The sequence below is a fragment of the Helicoverpa armigera genome, chromosome 1 (assembly GCF_030705265.1).
Source record: "Helicoverpa armigera isolate CAAS_96S chromosome 1, ASM3070526v1, whole genome shotgun sequence".
NCBI lineage: Eukaryota > Metazoa > Arthropoda > Insecta > Lepidoptera > Noctuidae > Helicoverpa > Helicoverpa armigera.
Genome location: NC_087120.1, coordinates 15,778,197 through 15,802,520, shown reverse-complemented (window position 1 = coordinate 15,802,520; position 24,324 = coordinate 15,778,197). Strand labels below are relative to the sequence as shown.

At 43.0% G+C, this 24,324-nt stretch overlaps 2 protein-coding genes across 5 annotated transcripts in view; both read right to left on the bottom strand.

Annotated features, from left to right (window-relative positions):
- Window positions 1-4,814: 4,814 nt before the first annotated feature.
- LOC135117578 (nematocyst expressed protein 3-like) lies at window positions 4,815-5,525 on the bottom strand. The gene has a single exon (XM_064037000.1). It carries the CDS (start codon window positions 5,523-5,525, stop codon window positions 4,815-4,817), a length of 711 nt encoding a protein of 236 aa, XP_063893070.1.
- Window positions 5,526-20,566: 15,041 nt separating this feature from the next.
- Window positions 20,567-24,324, bottom strand: part of LOC135116596 (activated Cdc42 kinase-like) — a 48,396-nt gene continuing 44,638 nt past the window's right edge. For all 4 annotated transcript variants that reach the window (XM_064036252.1, XM_064036254.1, XM_064036259.1 and 1 more), the window contains 6 exons: window positions 24,160-24,212; window positions 23,349-23,539; window positions 22,808-22,853; window positions 22,220-22,598; window positions 21,636-21,757; window positions 20,567-20,817 (listed from right to left, as the gene is read on the bottom strand). In XM_064036252.1, coding sequence (XP_063892322.1) covers window positions 20,632-20,817; window positions 21,636-21,757; window positions 22,220-22,598; window positions 22,808-22,853; window positions 23,349-23,539; window positions 24,160-24,212 — 977 coding nt within the window. In that variant the 3' untranslated portion in view covers window positions 20,567-20,631. The remainder of the gene's footprint in view (window positions 20,818-21,635; window positions 21,758-22,219; window positions 22,599-22,807; window positions 22,854-23,348; window positions 23,540-24,159; window positions 24,213-24,324) is intronic.

Sequence of the window (24,324 nt, the reverse complement as noted above, 5' to 3'; positions counted from 1 at the left end):
TAGAGCGTCTGCGGCGGGCCCACTGGCCGCTCCTGGGACCTCCACCATTCGGGCGCCCGTTGCGGTCACCCTGAGCCGAAGGCCCTCGGTGATGCCCAGCTCGGCTAGGCTCACCACCTCCTTAGCTTTAGCGAGCACGTCGCGGTACGACACGCCCCTCTTGACCGCGTCCGGCTGTAGCGTGAGTACTACTGCTGCAGTCTTGGGGGCGCAGAGTTGCGCCGCAGCGGCTCGCTCTCTACGCCGCCGTCTTTGGGCCTTCTTTTTGGCCGCTTTGGCCGCCCTCCGTCTCTTTTTCTTCTCCCCCACCACCTGCCACTCAGACTCAATGGCAGGAGAGGTAGGGGCCGCAGACAGAGTCGGCTTCGGAAGGCGTTTCGCCGCCACTGGTGCCGACGGGACCGGTGCCGCTGTTGGCAACGGGGTCCTCTGCGCCCGGACCGCAGTTGCGGCCTTGGGGTTTGGCTGGGCGGCTCCTTGCGCGCTGCGACAGGGGGCTTGCTTGGCGGCCCCCTTCTGGGCGGGGGTGCCGCTGCAGCCGCAGCCGCATAAGAGGCCCTTTGGGCTGCTGGCGCCCTTCGGTGCCGCGAGGGGAGGGCGCAGAACTCTGCCCTCCAGGACAGAGAAGCGAACCTGGAAGGCCACCATCTCCCGCCGAACCAGGGCCAGAACCTGGCTCTCCCCTGAAGAGGACTGCGGTTGCCGCGGAGTGGCCCCGCTTCGCTCCGCCTCCTGCTCGCGCATCCTTTCTATCTCCGCCCGGAGACATCTATTCTCCTCTACGAGAGACCTCAAGTTGGCCGTGAGGCGGGCTACCTGGTCCTGCAACTTGGCCAGCTCGCTCTTGGGAGGCCAAAATTGCTCACCGCTGCAGCGGTGATGGAGGCGGTAGCGGCCTCAATCGCGCTATCGCGATTGGCCTTCTTTTTCTTAAGGGTCACCTGTCTAAAGGCGGACTCCACTGTCTTCGCGAAGTCCGCCCTCCTCTCCCGGTCGGAGCCGAAAGCCGATGCGTCCTCATCAGAGGAGCTCTGGTGGTTTCCTCCGTTGCCCCTCTCGCGAACGAGCCTCCTATCGGCCTTTTTGGCCGAGGCCTCGCGACCACCGGAGGAAGTCCGCTTTCCTCTTGAGGAAGGCCTTGACTCTGTGGTCCTTGTTGCTGCGGGGGACCGTGAAGTCTCCCGCAGTTTCCTCACTGGATACGGACTCGCAGTCCGAGTCCGCATCCCACTCCCTATCGTCTTTTTTGGTTGGGTTTAAAAAAAAATACTATCCATATACGTCCCACGAGTATGAGAGCAAGTACCTGTCCACCCCGGCAGTGGCCTCATACCGGGGCAAGCCTACATACTGTTGGGGGCGGCTGGCCTCAACAGATGGGAGCGCTAACGACCGTGTCCCCCACGGCCATTCATCCCCTCGCCGCGCTCCCGAAACTTGGGATTAGGTGGTTTTTTATCTAAGAGGTGTCCTTCCTCTGGGCCGGGCGGTTAAGCCAAGCCCTCGGCGGCGGCATTAGACATGCCTCCGTCTGCTGTCCAGCCATCCCGGCTCAGCAAAGACGCCAAAAGGTTTGCTCTTCGTTGAACGAGGAACGAACGAGCGCCGCTTCAGTGCGCCTGCACCTCTGCGGGTATGGCCGCATCCTTACCAGGTCCACGAGCGTCGACTTGGCAAGAGTGGCGTCCCTGGGTCCCTCTTCGTCTGGCCTCTCCCCTGAACCTTTCCGGCATGAGTGACACTACCGGCAGAGCTCCAGGATCCTAGACTCACGCAAGCCCCACCACGACGACAACGTGGAGACACCCTCGGTGGGAGAGCTGGAGCGGATGCATGCGGGATCTGGATCTTCCTGGTAGCTGGATGGTGAAGTACTTGTCGTTGCGTTCGATGACCTCGTACGGACCTTTGTACGGTTGTTGCAGCGGTTTGCGGACGGCGTCGTAGCGTAGTAGCACGTGACTGCATGTTTTTAGATCGTTGTTGTTACTGTTGTCGTTGTTTTCAGCATTTTGATTTTGTAGAGTATTTTAATTTAGCAAAACTGGTCTAACAAGTATTGCTAATATAACTATAAAAGGCGGGTCTTTTTTTTTAACTACTTCAAAAGTCTTCTAATGACCCCTCCCGCTGTGGCTTAGCAGCGGTGGGGGAGTGTCAGACTCTTACTGACTAAAAACCGTCGTGTTCCGTCATAGGCCTCCCGTCATGTACCAGGGCCCCGGTATCTCTTTCGAACAACTCGCAGCCCCGGCAGGCCTTGGCCCTACTGGGCCCCGCTGGGGTTGAGCTGAGCCACAACTAGCACTCCATCACGTCTTCCACCTCGCCCTGACTGACGCAGAAATGGGCGCCGCGGCAGCAGCAGCGGCGACGGCGCCGACAGCGGCGGCAGCATTGGAGGCGGCGGCGGCCGCAGGAGCTGCGGTGGTGGCCACTGCGAAGGTGGCGGCGGTGACGACGGCGGAAGGCCGACCCTAAGGCTTGGCGGGTGCCTCGCTGCTCCCCGCTCGGTGTTCGGCCGGCTTGCCAGCAGCGCCGATAGTGGCGCTGCAGTCCACGGCCTTGTGACCGGACTGACCGCAGCGGAAACAGATGACGCTGCGGTCGACCTCCGAGGTGCAACGGACACCCACATGATGCCAGACGTGGCATCGGAAGCACCTCAGCGGTCTGGGGTCAAGCAGCTTGACTTGCGTCGACACCCAGCCAACCAGCAGTCTTCGGCCGTCTACGATGGTCTTGGCCGCCGCCACGGGGCATCTCACCGTAATGGTCCTCATGCCCCTGAAGTCGGGACGTATGGTGCCCGCCTTAACTTCATCGGCGGAGCATCCACCCGTCCTAGCGACGGCGGCCACCATCTCCGCAGTGACTGAGTCGTCCAGGCCCAGGATGCGCAGATCTGCGCACTTGTAGGGCCTAGAGACTCGGGAGCCATCCGCATTTATGGTCGCCCTGAGCCTCTCGGCTAGAGCGTCTGCGGCGGGCCCGCTGACCGCTCCCGGGACCTCCACCATTCGGGCGCCCGTTGCGGTCACCCTGAGCCGAAGGCCCTCGGTGATGCCCAGCTCGGCTAGGCTCACCACCTCCTTAGCTTTAGCGAGCACGTCGCGGTACGACACTACCCTTTTGACCGCGTCCGGCTGTTGCGTGAGTACTTCTGCTGCAGTCTTAGGGACGCAGAGTTGCGCCGCAGCGGCTCGCTCTCTGCGCCGTCGTCTTTGGGCCTTCTTTTTGGCCGCTTTGGCCGCCCTCCGTCTCTTTTTCTTCTCCCACGTGCCACTCAGACTCAGCGGCAGGAGAGGTAGGGGCCGCAGACGGAGTCGGCTTCGGAAGGCGTTTCGCCGCCACTGGTGCCGACGGGATCGGTGCCGTTGTTGGCCCCGGGGTCCTCTGCGCCCGGACCGCAGTTGCGGCCTTGGGGTTTGGCTGTGCGGCCCGTTCGGCGCCGCGACAGGGGGCTTGCTCGGCGGTCCCCTTTTGGGTGCTCGTTCGGCTTCCTGCTCTCTCATTTTTCTCAATTCCGCCCGGAGACTTTTGTTCTCCTTCAGGAGCAACTCCAGGGCGGCCGTGAGACGAGCCACCTCTTCTTGTAGCTTGACCAGATCGCTCTTTGGAGCCTGGCCAAAGCTTACTTCAGCTGCCGCAATTATAGAGGCGGATGCCGAAACTATCGCCCTCTGCCGATTGGCCTTGAGGCGCTTTAGGGACACATCCCTGAACGCGGCCGCCACCGTCTTGGCGAAATTAGCCTTACGCTCCTGGTCGGAGCCGACGGCCGCCGCGTCCTCCTCGGAGGAGCTTTGTTGAGCTGCTCCTCCGTTGTCCTTGGGTGCCTCAGCAACCCTCTTTAACCGGTCTCCGGTCGGCCTTTTTGGCCGAGGCCCCGCGGCCACCGGAGGAAGACCCCTAGTCATCCTTCTTCCTCTTAAGGAACGCCTTGAGCCGGTGCTCCTTCTTGTTTTGGGTGAGATCACCCGCAGCTCCATCGCTGGATGCGGACTCGCAATCCGAGACCGCATCCCACTCCCTGTCGTCATCTTGGTTTTTTTTTATAATTTTTTTTTAAAGTTAAATAGAAGATAATGCTTACATTTCTAACAAAAAATTGAGATCAAAACAATAATTTAAAAAATGTGAAGAGTAAATTAAACTTAAGTGTACATATAAACTATATTTAAGAATTCGTTAAGATTACAATAACAGTTTTCTATTAAATATTTTTAATGATATTTAAATTTTGTAAGTGGTAACTGTTTAATAGATTTAGGTATTTCCTGATTTTTCTATTTCCTCTGTAATTGCTGTTAATGGCGTAGAGTTGTGCAAGTTTTTAATTACACCTCATGGGTTTTCACCATCAATCTGAGCTGATATTTTCTGTTTACTATTCTATATGAATAGCTACCAGGCGACACTGAGCTGTTGAGTAGTTCAGTGAGCTTCGTTAGGTCCATTATTCCATACAGTATTATCGGCGGTGGTTTGCTTACCCTTTTAGTGGGCTTGATATTTTCCAATATTTCATTGGTCTCCTCTGTTAAGTCGATTGGTTCCACTGTATCTATTAGAGGTGTTGATGGAGTCCTGTGGATAAGTCTTTAGATTATTTTCATGTGGTGGATTGTCGGACATCTTTCTATTCGCGCGACGGCCTTTGTACGGTTGTTGCAGCGGTTTGCGGACGGCGTCGTCGCGTAGTAGCACGTGACTGCATGTTTTTAAATCGCTGTTGTTACTGTTGTTGTTGTTTTCAGCCTTTTGATTTTGTAGAGTATTTTAGTTTAGCAAAACTGGTCTAACAAGTATTGCTAATATAACTCCAGCATTCGGGCGCCCGTTGTGGTCACCCTGAGCCGAAGGCCCTCGGTGATGCCCAGCTCGGCTAGGCTTACCGCCTCCTTAGCTTTAGCGAGCACGTCGCGGTACGACACGCCCCTCTTGACCGCGTCCGGCTGTTGCGTGAGTACTTCTGCTGCAGTCTTGGGGGCGCAGAGTTGCGCCGCAGCGGCTCGCTCTCTGCGCCACCGTCTTTGGGCCTTCTTTTTGGCCGCTTTGGCCGCCCTCCGTCTCTTTTTCTTCTCCCCCACCACTTGCCACTCAGACTCAGTGGCAGGAGAGGTAGGGGCCGCAGACGGAGTCGACTTCGGAAGGCGTGTCGCCGCCACTGGTGCCGACGGGACCGGTGCCGCTGTTGGCACCGGGGTCCTTTGCGCTCGGACCGCTTTTGCGGCCTTGGGGTTTGGCTGGGCGGCCCGTTCGGCGCCTCGATAGGGGGCTTGCTCGGTGGTTCCCTTCTGGGCGGGGGTGCCGCTGCAGCCGCAGCCGCATAAGAGGCCCTTTGGACCGCTGGGGGCTTCGGCGCCGCGAGGGGGGACCCAGAACCCTGCCTTCCAGGACGGAGAAGCGCGCCTGGAAGGCCGCCATCTCCTGCCGCAGCAGGGCAGGACCTGGCTCTCCAAAGGGGAGGACTGCGGTTGCTGCGGAGTGGTCCTGCTGCGTTCGGCTTCCTGCTCTCTCATTTTTCTCAATTCCGCCCGGAGACTTTTGTTCTCCTTCAGGAGCGACTCTAGGGCGGCTGTGAGACAAGCCACCTCTTCTTGTAGCTTGACCAGATCGCTCTTTGGAGCCTGGCCGAAGCTTACTTCAGCTGCCGCAATTATAGAGGTGCATGCCGAAACTCGCTCTCTGCCGATTGGGCTTGAGGCGCTTTAGGGACACATCCCTGAACGTGGCCGCCACCGTCTTGGCGAAATTTGAGCTTTGTTGAGCTGCTCCTCCGTTGTCCTTGGGTGCCTCAGCAACCCTCTTTAACCGGTCTCCGGTCGGCCTTTTTGGCCGAGGCCCCGCGGCCACCGAAGGAAGACCCCTGGTCGTCCTTCTTCCTCTTAAGGAACGCCTTGAGCCGGTGCTCCTTCTTGCTTTGGGGGACCCTGAGATCACCCGCAGCTCCATCGCTGGATGCGGATTCGCAATCCCTGTCGTCATCTTGGTTTTTTTATTATTTTTTTCTGAGGTATCCATAAAAGTTCCCACGAGTTTAAAACTTTGTATAAATGAAAATGTGTGTGGTTCGCACTAATGACCAATTAAGCTACCCATTTTCCAAGCTTAGCCCTTTCAGGATTAACCTGCACTCCTCCCGGGATGGCCGCCTCTGGGCCCCACCGGACAGAATATTTGCATGCGGACACCGACTACCCTCGGGAAGAGCCCCGAGGGGTGCCGGCGCACCCCAGGGTGCATCACGTGGAGGTTTTCTGCTCCAGCACCACTAAAAGGCGGGTCAAAAAAAATGGCGGAAAATTGAGCTCAATTTTTAATAAAGAAGTTGAGTAAATCCGCTCTAATGAGCTTGTTGGCTGAGATTTGATATTCTCTTTATTTTTGCTGGTATCATCTGGTGTGCTCCAGTGGACTGAGTGTTGTTCAGCATGGTATAGAATATAGATTCCATACGCTTTAACTCTGGATTGTTCGGTCCTGGCTCAACATTTACAAAAAACATATTTAGAGGTTTTTTGTTTCGTCTTGACCGCGTGCAAATGATATCACCCCTTACTTTATTTAAAGATAAAGATAGTTTATTTGTTCAAAACATGAGTAAGCAGTACAAACAGGTTTGCAAAGCAGGGTGTTATATAAAAATCTGAGTTTTTGCATGTTTTGCCCACAAGGGCGTGCAAAAGTTAAATAGAAGATAATGCTTACATTTCTAACAAAAAATTGAGATCAAAACAGTAATTTAAAAAATGTGAAGAGTAAATTAAACTTAAGGGTAGGTACATATAAACTAGATTGGTATTACCTATTTAAGAATTCGTTAAGATTATAATAACAGTTTTCTATTTCCTGATTTATCTACTGCTGCTCGGAAAGCACGTAAATGTCGGTCCTGCGCCTGATCTCCTTCCGGTCGTGTCGGCTTGCCGTCCCATCGGGTTATGAGAGTGAAGGAATAGGGAGTGCACCTGTGTCTGCGCAAATGCTCGTGCACTATAATATGTCCTGCGCAGCTGGCTGATCTCCTTAAATGAGAACAGCCGCCGTGGCCGAAATCGGCCGTGGACGCCATTATTACTACTGCTGCAGTCTTGGGGACAGCGGCTCGCTCTCTGCGCCGCCGTCTTTGGGCCTTCTTTTTGGCCGCTTTGGCCGCCCTCCGTCTCTTTCTTCTCCCCCACCACCTGCCACTCAGACTCAGTGGCAGGAAGGTAGGGGCCGCAGATGGAGTCGGCTTCGGAAGGCATTTCGCCGCCACTGGTGCCGACGGGACCGGTGCCGCTGTTGGCACCGGGGTCCTCTGCGCCCGGACCGCAGTTGCGGCCTTGGGGTTTGGCTGGGCGGCCCGTTCGGCGCCGCGACAGGGGGCTTGCTTGGCGGTCCCCTTCTGGGCGGGGGTGCCGCTGCAGCCGCGGCCGCAGCCGCATAAGAGGCCCTTTGGGCCGCTGGGGCTTCGGCGCCGCGAGGGGGGGGCTCAGAACCCTGCCTTCCAGGACGGAGAAGCGCGCCTGGAAGGCCGCCATCTCCTGTCGCACCAGGACCAGGACCTGGCTCTCCACAGGGGAGGACTGCGGTTGCTGCGGAGTGGTCTCGCTGCGTTCGGCCTCCTGCTCTCTCATTTTTCTCAAGTCTGCCCGGAGACTCCTGTTCTCCTTCAGGATCGACTCCAGGGCGGCCGTGAGACGAGTCATCTCTTCTTGTAGCTTGACCAGATCGCTCTTTGGAGCCTGGCCGAAGCTTACTTCAGCTGCCGCAATTATAGAGGCGGATGCCGAAACTATCGCACTCTGCCGATTGGCCTTGAAGTGCATTAGGGACACATCCCTGAACGCGGCCGCCACTGTCTTGGCGAAATTGGCTCTACGCTACTGGTCGGAGCCGACGGCCGCCGCGTCCTCCTCGGAAGAGCTTTGTTGAGCTGCTCCTCCGTTGTCCTTGGGTGCCTCAGCTTCCCTCTCTTTAACGGTCTCCGGTCGGCCTTTTTGGTCGAGGCCCCGCGGCCACCGGAGGAAGACCCCTGGTCGTCTTTCTTCCTCTTAAGGAACCCCTTGAGCCGGTGCTCCTTCTTGTTTTGGGGGACCCTGAGATCACCCGCAGCTCCATCGCTGGATGCGGACTCGCAATCCGAGACCGCATCCCACTCCCTGTCGTCATCTTGGTTTTTTTCTAACAAAAAATTGAGATCAAAACAATAATTTAAAAAATGTGAAGAGTAAATTAAACTTAAGTGTCCATATAAACTAGATTGGTATTACCTATTTAAGAATTCGTTAAGATTATAATAACAGTTTTCTATTAAATATTTTTTTTATGAAATTTAAATTTTGTAAGTGGTAACTGTTTAATAGATTTAGGTATTTCCTGATTTTTCTATTTCCTCTGTAATTGCTGTTAATGGCGTAGAGTGGTGCAAGTTTTTAATTACAATTCTACAATATCTTTTTTCTTTTTGTGTGAAGGAATGGCGTCTGAGTCCATTCTTTCGAATAATTTCAACTGTGTCCTTGTACACCTCATGGGTTTCACCATCAATCTGAGCTGATTTCTGTTTACTATTCTATATGAATAGCTACCAGGCGGTACTGAGCTGTTGAGTAGTTCAGTGAGCTGAGTTAGGTCCATTATTCCATACAGTATTATCGGCGGTGGTTTGCTTACCCTTTTAGTGGGCTTAATGTTTTCCAATATTTCATCGGTCTCCTCTGTTAAGTCGATTGGTTCCACTGTATCTATTAGAGGTGTTGATGGAGTCCTGTGGATCAGTTTTTAGATTATTTTCATGTGGTGGACTTTCGGACATCTTTCTTTTCTTGGAGTTTGATTTAGTGGGTACTCTTGGCCAAGTGGGGGGGGGGTGGAGCAAATGTTATTAGCATTTACCGTCGCAGGAGCCTGGCCGTCCACTCCTGTGTGGTCTTCGGTAGCCAATTTCTCACTCACAGGCCCGGAAACCTGCGATCGCCGGGTTTTAGCCGGATCGCATGACAAATTCTCTTCATAATCGCTCATAATTCATATTTAAACGGTGGGGCATACTCATAGCGCTTTCCCAAGGTACTATGGTTACACTTTTTGAAGGGATTTAATCCTTCAAGGCTTGCAAGTAGCCGGTGGACAGGTTATTGACCGCCGCCTGTTGCTCGCCGTTATCGTTGCTTATTTTGCACCACCCGGGGGACACGTGGGCCTAGGAAGAGGTGGTAAATCCTACGGACGCAAGCAACTGTATCTCCCTTCTGAATTTATTTATTTTATTTATTTCTCATCATCAAGTACAAGAATATGGTAGTACACGTTTCATTGGATATAGAGACTGGTGTCTGTGGTAGGTTGATCCTGTATCCTGTAACACCAGGCTTACCCTCCGCCGGAACAAATCTTAAACTATTGAGATCAGTTAATGAGAAAATAATTAAAATTAAACTGGGATTACTGACTTATATTATTTATGCAAAGAAAATCTTGCGGTTCTCGGGGAGTTTACTAAAAGTACTTTGCTTACGCGCGCGGGTTTATATTTGTAATTAAATTAACATTGCGAATATTTCACAATAGATACTTTAGAATAATTATGGCAAATAGTTCCACTAATTTCCACTAATGATTTTTGGATAAACTGTGACATTCACGTCATTGTTTCAAAGTGAATGTGAACTGAGTGACCCTTTTCAAAGTTGTTAAAACTTAGGATAAGTGTACTAGTTTACTTTTTTTTATTTAGGTTGTATATTTGAAGACTTGCTATAGTTATCGGCACGGATATTGAGCTCTCGGTGGAAGAGTGGGGACCGCTTTGCGCACTGTACACAAGGCAATAAACCAATAAATCGCTTCTGCGCAGGTGAAGGTCATAGCCCAATATCCGTGCCGATAACTATACTAAGAGTGTACTTGTGGTATAATTTTATAAGGAAACCAGCACCAAAGGCTTATATAAAAGTGAACATTTATTTATCGAAACTTTTGTAAGAGGTACCAAATAAAGATATCAAAATTCATTTTTATTTTTTTTGCTTGTCCTCGTCTATCTACCTACACTTACTTTAGTACAAGAACAAAAAAGGTATACATAACGAAAGATGTCAAAGTCGTGGTGGCCTAGAGGATAAAGAGCCAACCTCTCGAGCATGAGGGCGGCGTGGTTTCGATTCCAGGTCAGGCAAGTACCAATGCAACTTTTCTAAGTTTGTATGTACTGTTTCTAAGATATCTTGGACACTAATGACTGTGTTTCTAATGGCACGTTAAACTGTAGGTCCCAGCTGTCATTGAACATCCTTGGCAGTGGTTACGGGTAGTCAGAAGCCAGTAAGTCTGACGCCAGTTTAACCAAGAGGTATCGGGTTGCCTGGGTAACTGGGTTGAGGTCAGATAGGTAGTCGCTTCTTGTAAAGCACTGGTACTCAGCTAAATGCCGAAACTATCGCACTCTGCCGATTGGCCTTGAAGTGCTTTAGGGACACATCCCTGAACGCGGCCGCCACTGTCTTGGCGAAATTGGCTCTACGCTACTGGTCGGAGCCGACGGCCGCCGCGTCCTCCTCGGAAGAGCTTTGTTGAGCTGCTCCTCCGTTGTCCTTGGGTGCCTCAGCTTCCCTCTCTTTAACGGTCTCCGGTCGGCCTTTTTGGTCGAGGCCCCGCGGCCACCGGAGGAAGACCCCTGGTCGTCTTTCTTCCTCTTAAGGAACCCCTTGAGCCGGTGCTCCTTCTTGTTTTGGGGGACCCTGAGATCACCCGCAGCTCCATCGCTGGATGCGGACTCGCAATCCGAGACCGCATCCCACTCCCTGTCGTCATCTTGGTTTTTTTCTAACAAAAAATTGAGATCAAAACAATAATTTAAAAAATGTGAAGAGTAAATTAAACTTAAGTGTCCATATAAACTAGATTGGTATTACCTATTTAAGAATTCGTTAAGATTATAATAACAGTTTTCTATTAAATATTTTTTTTATGAAATTTAAATTTTGTAAGTGGTAACTGTTTAATAGATTTAGGTATTTCCTGATTTTTCTATTTCCTCTGTAATTGCTGTTAATGGCGTAGAGTGGTGCAAGTTTTTAATTACAATTCTACAACATCTTTTTTCTTTTTGTGTGAAGGAATGGCGTCTGAGTCCATTCTTTCGAATAATTTCAACTGTGTCCTTGTACACCTCATGGGTTTCACCATCAATCTGAGCTGATTTCTGTTTACTATTCTATATGAATAGCTACCAGGCGGTACTGAGCTGTTGAGTAGTTCAGTGAGCTGAGTTAGGTCCATTATTCCATACAGTATTATCGGCGGTGGTTTGCTTACCCTTTTAGTGGGCTTAATGTTTTCCAATATTTCATTGGTCTCCTCTGTTAAGTCGATTGGTAGTCCACTGTATCTATTAGAGGTGTTGATGGAGTCCTGTGGATCTTAAAGTTATACATTTATAAAGTTCTGAAAGTTATACATAACGAAAGATGTCAAAGTCGTGGTGGCCTAGAGGATAAAGAGCCAACCTCTCGAGCATGAGGGCGACGTGGTTTCGATTCCAGGTCAGGCAAGTACCAATGCAACTTTTCTAAGTTTGTATGTACTTTCTAAGATATCTTGGACACTAATGACTGTGTTTCTAATGGCACGTTAAACTGTAGGTCCCAGCTGTCATTGAACATCGTTGGCAGTGGTTACGGGTAGTCAGAAGCCAGTAAGTCTGACGCCAGTTTTGCCTGGGTAACTGGGTTGAGGTCAGATAGGTAGTCGCTTCTTGTAAAGCACTGGTACTCAGCTAAATCTGGTTAGACTGGAAGTCGATCCCAACATAGTTGCTACAAACTTTTTAGCGCAGATACCTGTATATACAAATATTGTTTAAATAATGCAGATATGTTCTCAAACTGATACTGAATTACGGGTATTTTCCACACTGCTTAAAAATATTCTGTTATCTTACCGTTTACGTCTCTTCGCAGTTCGGTACTTGACGAGCCATATAATGAAGATTGTCTGAACGAATATTTTGGAGCAAGGGATGAGCTCAGGAAAAGCTTGAGCCGATAAAAAAAATATAGCTAAGTAGACCAAATAGTACGTTCCCAATATAATTTCTATTGTTGTGCTTACTACTGAAAGTGTTGACATTAGCAGAGTTTAGCGAAAGCTAATAATGCATTTAGGACACTGCCCTAACTTACCAAATATTACCTAATAAATATTGAGACATATATATGTTTTCACGTACTCGGTTAGCCCCAAGGTAGGTATTATTTCTATTGTTTTGCTTACGACAGAAAGTACTCATTAGCAGAGTTTAGCGAAAGCTAATATTGCATTTAGGACACTGCCCTAACTTACCAAATATTAATAAATATTGAGACATCTGTTTCACGTAGTCGGTTAGCCCCAAGGTTACTGTTACAGCCTTTATATCGCCCCACTGCTGGGCACAGGCCTCCTCTCATAGGGAGAAGGTTTGAGCATTAATCACCACGCTTGCTCAATGCGGGTTGGTGATTTCGGACTATATAGTCCGGGTTTCCTCGAGATGTTTTCCTTCACCTTTTTATCGGCCATTGGTGTCTAAGTTATGCTTAGAAAGTACATACAAACTTAGAAAACTACTTGTACTTGCCTGACCTGGAATCGAACCCACACCCTCATACTCGAGAGATTGGTTCTTTACCCACTAGGCCACCACGACTTTTTTTTAGCCCCAAGCACAAATGATAAACTAAGTACTATCCATACGTTTATTATAACACTCAGACCACAGGCAACAAGCATGCTCATCACACAAATGTTTACTGTACCGGGAATCGAACCCGGGGACTTCAGATTCGGCAATCCATGCTGACCGGAGTTCAAACATTTTTGGGCGTTCTCCTTTAAAACTAATAGCCTGACTACCTAAACCAAAATATTATATATCATAAAAGAAAATACCAACATGGAAGAGAATAAATATCTTTATTTAAATAATCAGAATCACATACATATTTATATAAACTAAACATTATAGAAGCTTATATTATTAGAAGAATATTAATATACATTAGAAGGATATACAATTATCACGAATTCACATTTATTTAAACATATATTTCTTATTTCCTAAACATCAATTTATAATGATTATTTTGATAACTATTTTAAATAGACATTAATTTTTTATTTCCTCAACATCAATATACACATATAAAGATTATTTTGATTATTTACTACTATTTTTTTTTTCAATTTTTAACTAAGTAGATATCATTGAATGATTTTAAAGCTATCGAGTGATGAAATGGTCATGAGTTAAGAAGCCCGGTCAAAATACCACTGAACCTCGGAATGCAAGAAGCCAAATATAGTATGACATCATGACCGAATCTTGAATTCCCTTCTGAAGGAAACTTTCAGATCTCTGAGCTACCAAGGACGCGAATTCCGTTTGGTGGTAGTCCGCGCGGTCGAGCGGTTTGACGTAGCAATAGCTTTCATTCCGAGATTCAACGTTTATTTGACTGGGTTAAAGCTTCAATAGAACACGCAGGAGTTTTTTTTTCTATTTACATATAGAACATTAAATATAATTCTTTATATATATTATATATACCTATATATATTTCATATGTTATATAAAAAAAGTATAATTATTTAATATACTTATACTTTTTTTTAGACATTTATTATTATTATTGAATATATCCTAAAAGCGGGTCCAACGCCCTGTGGGACCTAATTAGTGTAGTAAGCCTTTTAAGACTAAGAAATTATTTCATTGAGAAAAGTGTAGGGACGTCGTGGTCCCCATGTTACGTATTAATGATACTATATGCTGGCTTCTAAAAACAGAAATATGTCATTTGTCACACGGAGTGTAGACATAGACATTTTATATTAGACATTTCTGTCGCGTCTAAGAATTATTAAAAAACTAAAATCTGTGACCTAACATTTTTCTGTTTCTGTGCAAGGTGCGTGATCTACTATAGATGTTTTATTTATCGAAAGAAAGTGGAGTGTGCCATACTTGTGTATGTATATTGCAACTTTACACACACAAGTTTGGCTCACTCGCTTTCCTGAAATAAAGCATCTATAATTATATTAAAAAAGGTTGTAAACATAATTTATATCTTTCCAAAATAAATCAATAAAAAAGTTGAAAAATAGATGGATAGATAGAATTATATTTACAACCATTCAGGTAAAAAAAACTACATAAATACCCTTTTTACATAAGCTCGCGGAAGGAGATTTTTTAAATTATAATTTGACGATATTAACACAAACCATTACCGCAAATTTCGAAAATTTACTTTTGAGTAGTAACCAAATAACAGGCTTATGTAAAAAGGTATGTATAAAAAATACATGTTAAAAAACAAACTATTGCTTAAAATAATGATTCAATTGATTTATGTACATTGATTTTTGGTCGCGTTCAATTTTCAAATAATAAGTCATACTAAGATCGTTTATCTTTAGTTAAGAGTAAGAAACTAATTTATAAATCATAAAATAAATCAATTGACATCATATTGTCAAACGATTTTATTATATTCACAACCCTTGAATAGCACCTATAAATGCACAGCCTTATTATGCCTAGTTTATCTATTATCACATTTATAGAATGACAATGGAAATGAAAATGGAGAATGATAATATCTATTAAAAATTACTTAACATCTTAAAAATATTTCTGAACATATGTACATTTATACATTATATTGTTTTTTTTTTTTTAATATTTTGCTACTTAAATTTAATGTAAAATTTAAATGGATTATATATTTTTTTATTAATAACGGGTAAACATTTATCAAACAAACATTTATTATTAAACATTTATCATAAAATATTTTATAGATGAAGGTATGCAAGTATGAAATGATGGATGTTAAGTAACAAGAACATTATTACTTTAAATATATTGACTTGAATACAGCAACCGACTCTGCCGACAGTACATTGCAGTTTGTTTTCCGTTTTTTACGGAAAACAAAGCTCGGCTATTTGGTCGGTGCTGTGAATCAGGTCTTACAAATGTAAGGGTTACAAAAACACTTCAGAGTATTAAGGTAAATCGATTAGATTACAACACGCAATCGACGAAGCTGTTCTCTAGGCTCTCGGGTTCTTGCAGGACAATCTGTCTGAAATGCGGAATCATTGGGCGCTCGATGCCTTCTGAAACCAATTAAGAGCTATTGAGATACATTTTAATTTGACTACTAGACGTTAGAATTAAAATATCTTAACTAGGTGTATTGGCATGTGTGACAAGATGGTCGCCCATCCAAGGACTGACCGGGAAGTTAAATAGAGACGATTTAGGCTAAGGCCTACGCAGACCGGGACGGCATGGCAAGGGATTTTAATTTTACGTATTATAATAGCTCACTTGCAATTTTCAGCTATAATTTTGATAGCACACCTACTTTTCTATAAATATAGGAATACATATGTACATTACACATATACCTTTGCATGAAAGCAAATACTTAGTGTAATCTAAGCAGTCCAGGATTAAGCCATAATCTGCATAATCAGACTAAACAATTGCGGCATCAGGGCTAAGGCACTACACAACCGAAAAAACCCAGCTCTCGATCATCGGTCTTACAATATTAAGACGTCGTTCGACGTCGTATGTTACCCCCCACCCCCCCTTGTTAAAGCTATAAATACGTCGGTGATTACTGACCTGGGTGGCGGTTGTGGTGGATGCCAAGTTCAATTAGTTCCATGCCGTTGTCGTAGCGCAGGCGAGGATAGGCGCGGCTGCGAGGCAGCACGGGCTTGCGAGCGACGGGGCGGACTGGCTTCTCGTTGGAAGCGGCGCGCGGCGGCAATGGGAGTACGTTGATCTGCAGTTAATATATCTGTATGTCACTACGGCACCACGGGACTATAGTCCCGGATTTTTGGAAGGTGAACGTGGGGCGCTGAAGCTCTTTTAACCCATTAGAGGTCATGCAAAAAGTACTTAATTATTTTGGAATTGGAACACAAAACACAAGAAAAATATGGGGGAAAAAATTGTTTTGTGAAAAAAAAAAACACTACGCACATAATATTTTTCATATCATAAAAGGGTGTTATAATCAAGTAAAATAACAAGGTTAACTACATTAACTTTGCGAGATCTGTTATTTACACTTAGGAATATGACTGTACTCAATCGAGCGTACAGTGACTTCTAATGGTTTAAGGCAACTTTAGTGAACAAAGTTATTATTATTAGCATGCAAAATTGTGGGCCATGATGAAAAGAAACCTGTATTGCCTTTAACTGGTTTTTGTTTTAGAACTGACCGCCCAATTCCAACAATCGGTGACAGATATTTTGTGAGAAAAATATAGAACACACTGATAGCAATAGTGCGACGCACATGTCCTACAAATAATCGATCATAAAATCTTAGAACTGGTACTGTTACAGCCCTTTTATCGTCCCACTGCTGGGCACAGGCCTCCTCTCACAAGAAGAAGGATTGAGCATTAACCACCACGCTTGCTCAATCTTAGAACATCCTATAAAAAATTGGGTCCATTATCAGTCCTACTAAAAGTCGTGATGTGGACGGACAGCCTAATCAAGGTGCAATATTCAGAGCATTTGAGTACAGCTGTCGTGAAAATTCTTCACCATTGTGAAGTTTGGTACTAATGACTGCGCAAGAGTTAACAAAACACTATTGTTCTTTAGCGTTGCATTGAAATTGCTGACTTCATAACGGCAGATTTTCACGAGAGCTGTAGTAAGTACCTAAGTATTCAACGAACATATCGCACACTTAGATCTAAAGAGAATTGACTCAAAAAAACACTTCAGAAATCGCGAAAAACCGATTCCTCAATCCTTGTGCGTGCTAGAAGTTTATAGAAAACTGATTTTTGTACGCAACCAGAACATATTTTTACATCTTTATTGGTCGTAGGTAATTATGCATCAAAAATCTAGTTTTTTGAGTTAACCACCTTCAGACCTACGTGTACGATATGTATGAAGATTTTATAGAATTTTTCTCTTTATTTTATTGGGGTATTAAAATGCAAGATATTTACCGGTCTGAAGTGGCGCGGCCCGCCAATCTCCGAGGCCAGGTCTAGCATGTAAAGAAGAATAGATGATGAATAATGCTGTCTATTTTTGTTCACCTCTGTAAGATTTATTTCAGAAAGAAAATTATTTAATTCATAAACAGGATTTTGTTACGATGATAATATTACGGTGACTTTTTAAAAGTACAATGTTACAAGTACAATTGTACTGTAGGAAAAATAGTCGAAGACGTTTATGTTCAAGAGACGTTTATAATAAGAGCAAATATAGTTTTTCATTAGTATTTCATTTCATTTAATTCGATTCCGAAAAACTATGGGTACCGTAAAACAGGTACTTTGAGATAGGCGACATTGATGATTAAAAATTTATGGTTTTACTTATTTTATATTTGAATGGAACGTAATAATGAATGACTCATCAGCGTCGAGGTGAGAGGATTGCTTAAGTAATTATTTATTTGTTTAAGTTAATATGTAAATGACAGTTTTTAATACAACTAATGCACAAATGTATGTATTTACTTGAGTATTTATGGAATGGATAGTGATTGTATGTTTATTTGAGACAAAACAAGTTTTAACCTTCCTCTTGCGGTTAATTTTGTTTTCTATGCTTTCATTTGTAGACCGGGGCGTAATTGATTAGTCATATGAGGCGACATTGATAGCTATCAATCTCGCCCCAGTTAATATAAAAATGGAAAGACATAAGACATTGTATCATTTATCAATCTAACCAGGTATTTATTTTGTTTGTAGAATCAGAATGGTTCGACTTACAAAGAAATGAAACTAAAAATTATAGTAATGAGACCGTCATTGTTGTAAGTATTGTTGTAGTTGTAAGTATTTATTATTACAATGAGACCTATTTACAAGTTTCCGACTGAAGTAATGATTAAAGAGTTGTGAAGAAACCTTCTACTAATTTAAAAATGTGGCATTATTTCTATTGCTTATCTATGCATTTTTTATTTTTTAAGTCTGTACGTACAAATAATTCTAAATGATTGTGACCATGTTGATAATTGCGTAGAAATATTTAGTTTTGATAATTATGTTACCTACCTACTAGGTACTTTTGATCTCTGATTACCCACCTATTATGATTGAGACTGATTATTATAACAGAAATTAGTAAAACTTTAGAAAGTTTGATATTATTATTAATATACTGACTGATGTTGATTAGATAAATTTAAAATTAAATGTAGACCCTTTATTACAAATTAAATAAACTTGGACTAAATATAACACTAATGAATTTCACCCTAGAATACTAGCAAAAATAAAATAGCTAAACCAATAATGTCAATTTTATTTTTATGTTTTGTTCCTAGTGTCTTTCAGTATTCGATGAAAAAGAACGTGGTATCACCAAATTCAATATTAAATGATTACAAGCTTTTATTTTTTTCAAAATACCAACTTTTTCCAATAAAATTAAATATCAAAGTATGTTAGTCCATACTAGCATTTTTAAATGTGAACATTCAAATACAAAGAAGGCATCAGTTTACATTTTAAAATTAATCAATGCCACCTCGTATTAAATTAGTTAATAGGCACTTAGATTAAAAATGATAAAACTAAATCGTCTAATGAATGTCAAGCGGCCAATTGTTAAAATAAAGCAAATAAAAATAATGACTTACTACTTCTAGCAAACATTGCAGAGTTTTGTGGTGGATAGTTGAAGTTGCGAAGTGGATACAACCGGTATTTTACGGTTAATTGGTGCTAGTATCAGTTACACCAGCCGTAAGTTTTCAAATTCTCCATATCCGTCTGTATCCCGAGGGCTATCATCTTTCTAATAGGCATAAATTAATCGTTTAGATTTTGACAAGCTAAAAAATGAAATAAAAAACTGAAAAAATAAGAGCCGTCAATTTGACTTGTACTGTTGAGCGATTTCAGACTAGCGTTTTTACCTGCCCGGCTTGGAAAATATAATTTGCGTATGTTCGCGTTTGGTGCGCGTACACTCGTTCAAGCACCGTTTTCGTCTAATCACGACTACAAAACCGAGCGGATAATTCGCTAGTATGAAACCGGTCTTATATGTTTTTTTGTATCCTGTGGATTTTTAGGAGAAATCGCAGATTGTGATAAAGATGTCCAATCTGTCTCACCCATTTAGATAGATTTTTTAAATGATTATAAGATAGAGAACAAATGATTAAGAATACTGTGATAGCAACATATATTATTTATGTGTCGTATGTCTTCAGTCCTGATGATACCAACGGTGATGAACACAGAACAACATCAATTTTATGAATGGTTGATAGCGTTTTTAATCGATATACATTTACGTTACACTAATTGCACAGGGTATTAAATTAGTTATTAAACGTATATCGTAAACCATAAACTAAAAAGAAAAAAGAAAACTAAAATGTTAACATCACTACACACACAATGATCTAGAAGTCACTAGAAGTGGCCACCATCACTAAATGACGCACAATGAATGATCGTGGAGTGATTTGACAACTAGAATATGATGGTACCAAATCTACTTGCGAGATGAACCGCTCGCGACGCGTTGTTCAGAGCATCGCTGTCAGAGTCGCTGCCTTCTTCTTCCCTTTGCCGTACTTGTCAGACTCTGAGCTGGGCCGGCATCCAGCCATGGCTGCAGCATAAAGTCATGGCTGGGTTCAGTCTGGCCAGTAGCCGCAGTGATCTATTTCGGCGTAGTTAGACAAGATCTCTTTAGCCTTAATTTCTTCGGGAGTCAGCTTGACGATTCTGCGGGCGGCCGCGGGTGTGGCAGGCGGTCTAGTACGGCCGGCAGGCGATTTAATACGGAAGGCAGGCTTTCGCCGTGGAATCTTGGGTCCGCGCGGGGGCAGCGGCAGCACGTTTATCTGATTAAGATCAAAATATAACACTGATATAGCTACAATTTTGAATTTTGTGAGAATGCTACATTCGCTGAAAGAATCGATTCTTTGAATGGACTAAGTTAAATTAGAATAATTTTGAACCAATCACTCCTAATTTCTAAAGCAGTAAATAATAATTCACACTATTATGATATCCCTAACAGCACATTACGGCCAGATTCTTTCTGTCTGTTGTTGCACTCTAGCGGTACCATCAAGGTCCTTTTTTTTTAATTTCTCAGTAGGTATACAGCAGATATGTTTTCTAACTCCGGCTTTTAGGCCATCGTGGCATTTTCATCTATTTCTTCAAACGGCTTTCCATTTTTTTTAAATATCATTTTAAGTTGTCTGCTGTTTTTTCGGAGGATTGTTTGGCCTGGTCTTCACTTGTGAAGTGTAAGATATTTCCATTAAAGTAACGTAGTGTAATTAATGCATTTAATACCGAGCGAAGATAAAAATACAGAACATATAAATACAATAAAAAATAGAACACAGAAAATACATAATCATAAGATCCATAAAAATAACAAACTATGTAATTGTGACATTTCAGCTGACGATAACAGATACTTTTTTCGAGGAAATATAAAAATAAGGTAACGACACACAAAAAGAAACAAAAACAATTTTCAGTAAAGTTACAATTTATTTAAATTAATTTTTTCACGTTGTTAAAATCCTTTTTACATTGTTATTCGATGGGCACGAGCATGGCAACAGCTTTGCCGATATCTCCGTTAGTTTTCTGCAGTTGTTCGTGGCACTTGTCGAAAGACACGTCCGTCCCCACCGAGACCTTCACGCGAACTAACTTGATCGCGTTGTGAACGTTCCAGCCGCTCAAATCCAACGCTTCTAAGCATTGCGCCTGATTCGCCTGCAGTTAACAAACGATATTGTTACTTATTTATATAGTGTTAGAGTTGAAAATGAAAAAAACACAGAGAAATGAAATAAAATTAGTAGTGGGTTAAAATAAAAAATAAATAAGTAAGCGACTATTACATTACATGCTCATAAAAAGGTTAGTAAACATAAAATAAATAAATGAGAATGAAATCATAATAGGAAAAATCTAGTGGAAATAAAACAAACTGGCAACTACATCTAATCTAATCTAAGTTTATTTCAGCAAATAAGTGCATAATTACGCACTTATAATTATGAAGCTCTACGACAAAGGTAATTTTATTAATTAAAATATTTTATACTCAGTTTGTTTGAATTTTAAAGTCACTGGTTCTAAAACACTTGAATTATCCAAAATATTCATAAACTATGCCAGTTGTCAACACTATTTAATATATTTTAGTATATTAATAGAATAATCTCTCAATATTAACACAAGTTAATTACGCTATATTAAAAGCACTGTTCGTTACATACACATTAAAATACCTGTACTTGTATATTTGTACCAAATAATTTCCATGTTAGAATATAATTATAATATATGCCATGCAATCCCAGCAGTTATTTCTACCTCCATCCTCCAGGATCCAACTGAAAATATGAATAGGAAAATTCCCAAGAATTTGATCAGGACAGGAATAGAACCCACCATATTACAGAAAGGTGCAATCAATTTTGTTAGTAGGACACAAGCATTTTCAAAATGTCATCAGGTTCAAGTTTTTAGGAATATCGTGCAATATTAATATCATTCTCTGTTAGTCAAATACATCATGTATGCACCTGTTGTTTAAGGACCTTGCACATGATACGGACTTCATCAGACTCGACACCACGCTGTCGACCACAAGGCTTTTGGTCAGCAAACTCCAACAAATCTTCTACTGACACGTGGTCTTTACAATCTGTAATGAGTAACGTCTTTAATTCCATGCAAGTGTTCTTCGGCTCCAATATCATCAATTAAGTATTGCATCAGTATTTTTTAACTGTCTCGATGGTCTAGCTGTCGCAAGTCCGGCTGCTATGCACGGGGTCTTGGGTTCGGGCCGAAATGGCTTTGTTGGTTTTAGAAACCTTCAAAAAACAGCCCGTAGTTTGGAAGTTGGTGACTGATTCACCCGTGCATCGAAAAGCACGTAAATGTTGGTACTGAGCTTGATCTCTCTCCGGTTGTGTCGGATTGCCGTCCCATCGGGCTATGAGAGTGAAGGAATAGCGAGTGCACCTGTATGTGCGCAAATGCTCGTGCACTGTTATATGTCCTGCGCAGTTGGCTGATCTCTTTACATGAGAACAGCCACCGTGGCCGAATCGGCTAGGAAGACTTCATCGTATTAGTCATATAAGTATTTTAGATATATCACCTTTTACTAAAGCGTTGTTGCTTTCGTCCCCGCTTTCTGATTCGCTTTCAGTGTTAACAGGTAACCCTGTATCGCTTTCGTCGTCATTGTCATAGAAGCAAGCGAAGGGATTGCTTGGACCGGCGACATTGAAAGGGTTTGTGTCAACTTTGGGGGCCGAATCGACCTCATCCTCAGCAGTTTCTACCTCAACTGGCTTTATTTCTTCTTTAACTTCTGGGTTCTTGGTATTCTGATAGAGGATAACGCTTTTCGTTTCGTTGACTGGCTCATTCTCTGGTTTTGGCTTATCTAGTAGTTTTAGTGGATATTTCCTGATGTGTCGAGGTTTGTCAATTAGCTTCGGCTTTGTAGTTCGAGGAGGCAATGGCAGGACATTCTGTTTTTAAATTGATTGATTTTGGTTTATTATTTTCTTTTTATTGGTTAAGACGTGCACATGGGTAATTATAATAGAGGGTTAGCGAATGTGGGAGGGGTTAAATAAATGTTCACAAGTTTTTCTTTATTGCTTATACTAAATTATATCTATAGGGTTTTTATTATATAAAGATTAACATTGATATGGTTTCAATGTTATATACTTACGCCGCTAGCAGCATCAGGCTGAGCAGCGTCAGCAGCAGATAGGCTTCTGAAACAAATCAGGTATAACAAAACATGAATGATAGTCTGTATTGAAACTTCAAAATTGTCCTTAATTTCTTTTCAAATAATTTTAGGATTACTAACACTTGTTGCGTATTACAAGTTAGTTATGTAAAACCCCCTATTAAGTTAAATATCTAAAATGTATTTACTTCAGTAGGGCAATAGTTATATTCTAACACAAGACGAAGTACGAAAACCCATCATCTAATCCAAATAACCAACTAAAAATTCATAAAAAAATATTCATCACAACATACAAAAAAATATTCCTTTAACTTTTACTAAACGTCAAGGGCCTTACTACAAAAACTTTAACCCCTGTTTTACACTTGTCTAATAAAATTTTGGCTGCAAAATGAACCATATTTATGTCAACGTCATAATTTGACATTTTTTTAGACAAGGCATAAACTGACGTTTAAAAGTTTTTGTGGTAAGACGGCAAGTGTGTATTATCTAACTATCCCTATTAACTTACCGGGCCTTGCTAGGCGAATTGGCCTGCAGAGAGCGGAACTGCACGTGAGTAGCACGAGCTGGCTTCGGGATAGTAGCCGGCTTCAGAATGCCACTGGTCTCCTTGGCAATGTGAGTCATCAGCGACGTGGAAGGAGTCGGCTCTTCGATCAGGCTGGTGTAAGCCATCTTGGATTCTTCAGTTATGGTGGACTAGGGAACAACAGTTGTGATGATTCATTTGTAGAGAAGGCACATCAAGCTAGTACAACTGTCAACGTTCAAGTATTTTTTTTAAATCAAAATTATTTATTGAAATTAAGCTAATTAGATTACTACTTTTTCACGTTAAAATTACAAAAGAACAGCACCCCCAAAACTTCCCAGCAAGAAAGCTGTCTGTTCAATAGTCAATAATACAGGTTGTTTTAAAAATTCAAACTTGTTACATGGTTCCAAGGAATTCGGAAAAACCGGCAAAAAACTCCGTGACAATATTTTGAAATAAAATAATGTGCTATTGTTAACAATAGGTACACACTGTTAGGTAATATAAGAATCATAATCATCAATCAATTTAATATTTTTTATCTCTAAAGTATAAGATTTAATGTTGATTAGGATTTTGCAGATTGGAGTAGCTTGCTGTACATATCATATGTAGATTAAACTGAACACCATGTATGTGGAATAAAGTAAACTATACCCAATACTCAACTTTATAAACGACACTTACTATGAGGGTGAAAAATGAAACACGAAAATAATCTTTTCATAAATTATAAATGGTACTTTATTCTTTAAATTAAAAAAATAAAAGACACAAGTCTTACCTGGATATCAGGAACGCTGTTAGCTTCCTCAGAAAAATTGCGACGCTCACGTGCTAAAGACAAAAAACAAATATTTACTAATCCTCATAAAACCAAAATCATCATCATAATCATCCTCACTAATTTAATTTGGGGTCGGCGCAACATGTTTTCTCCTTCCATACT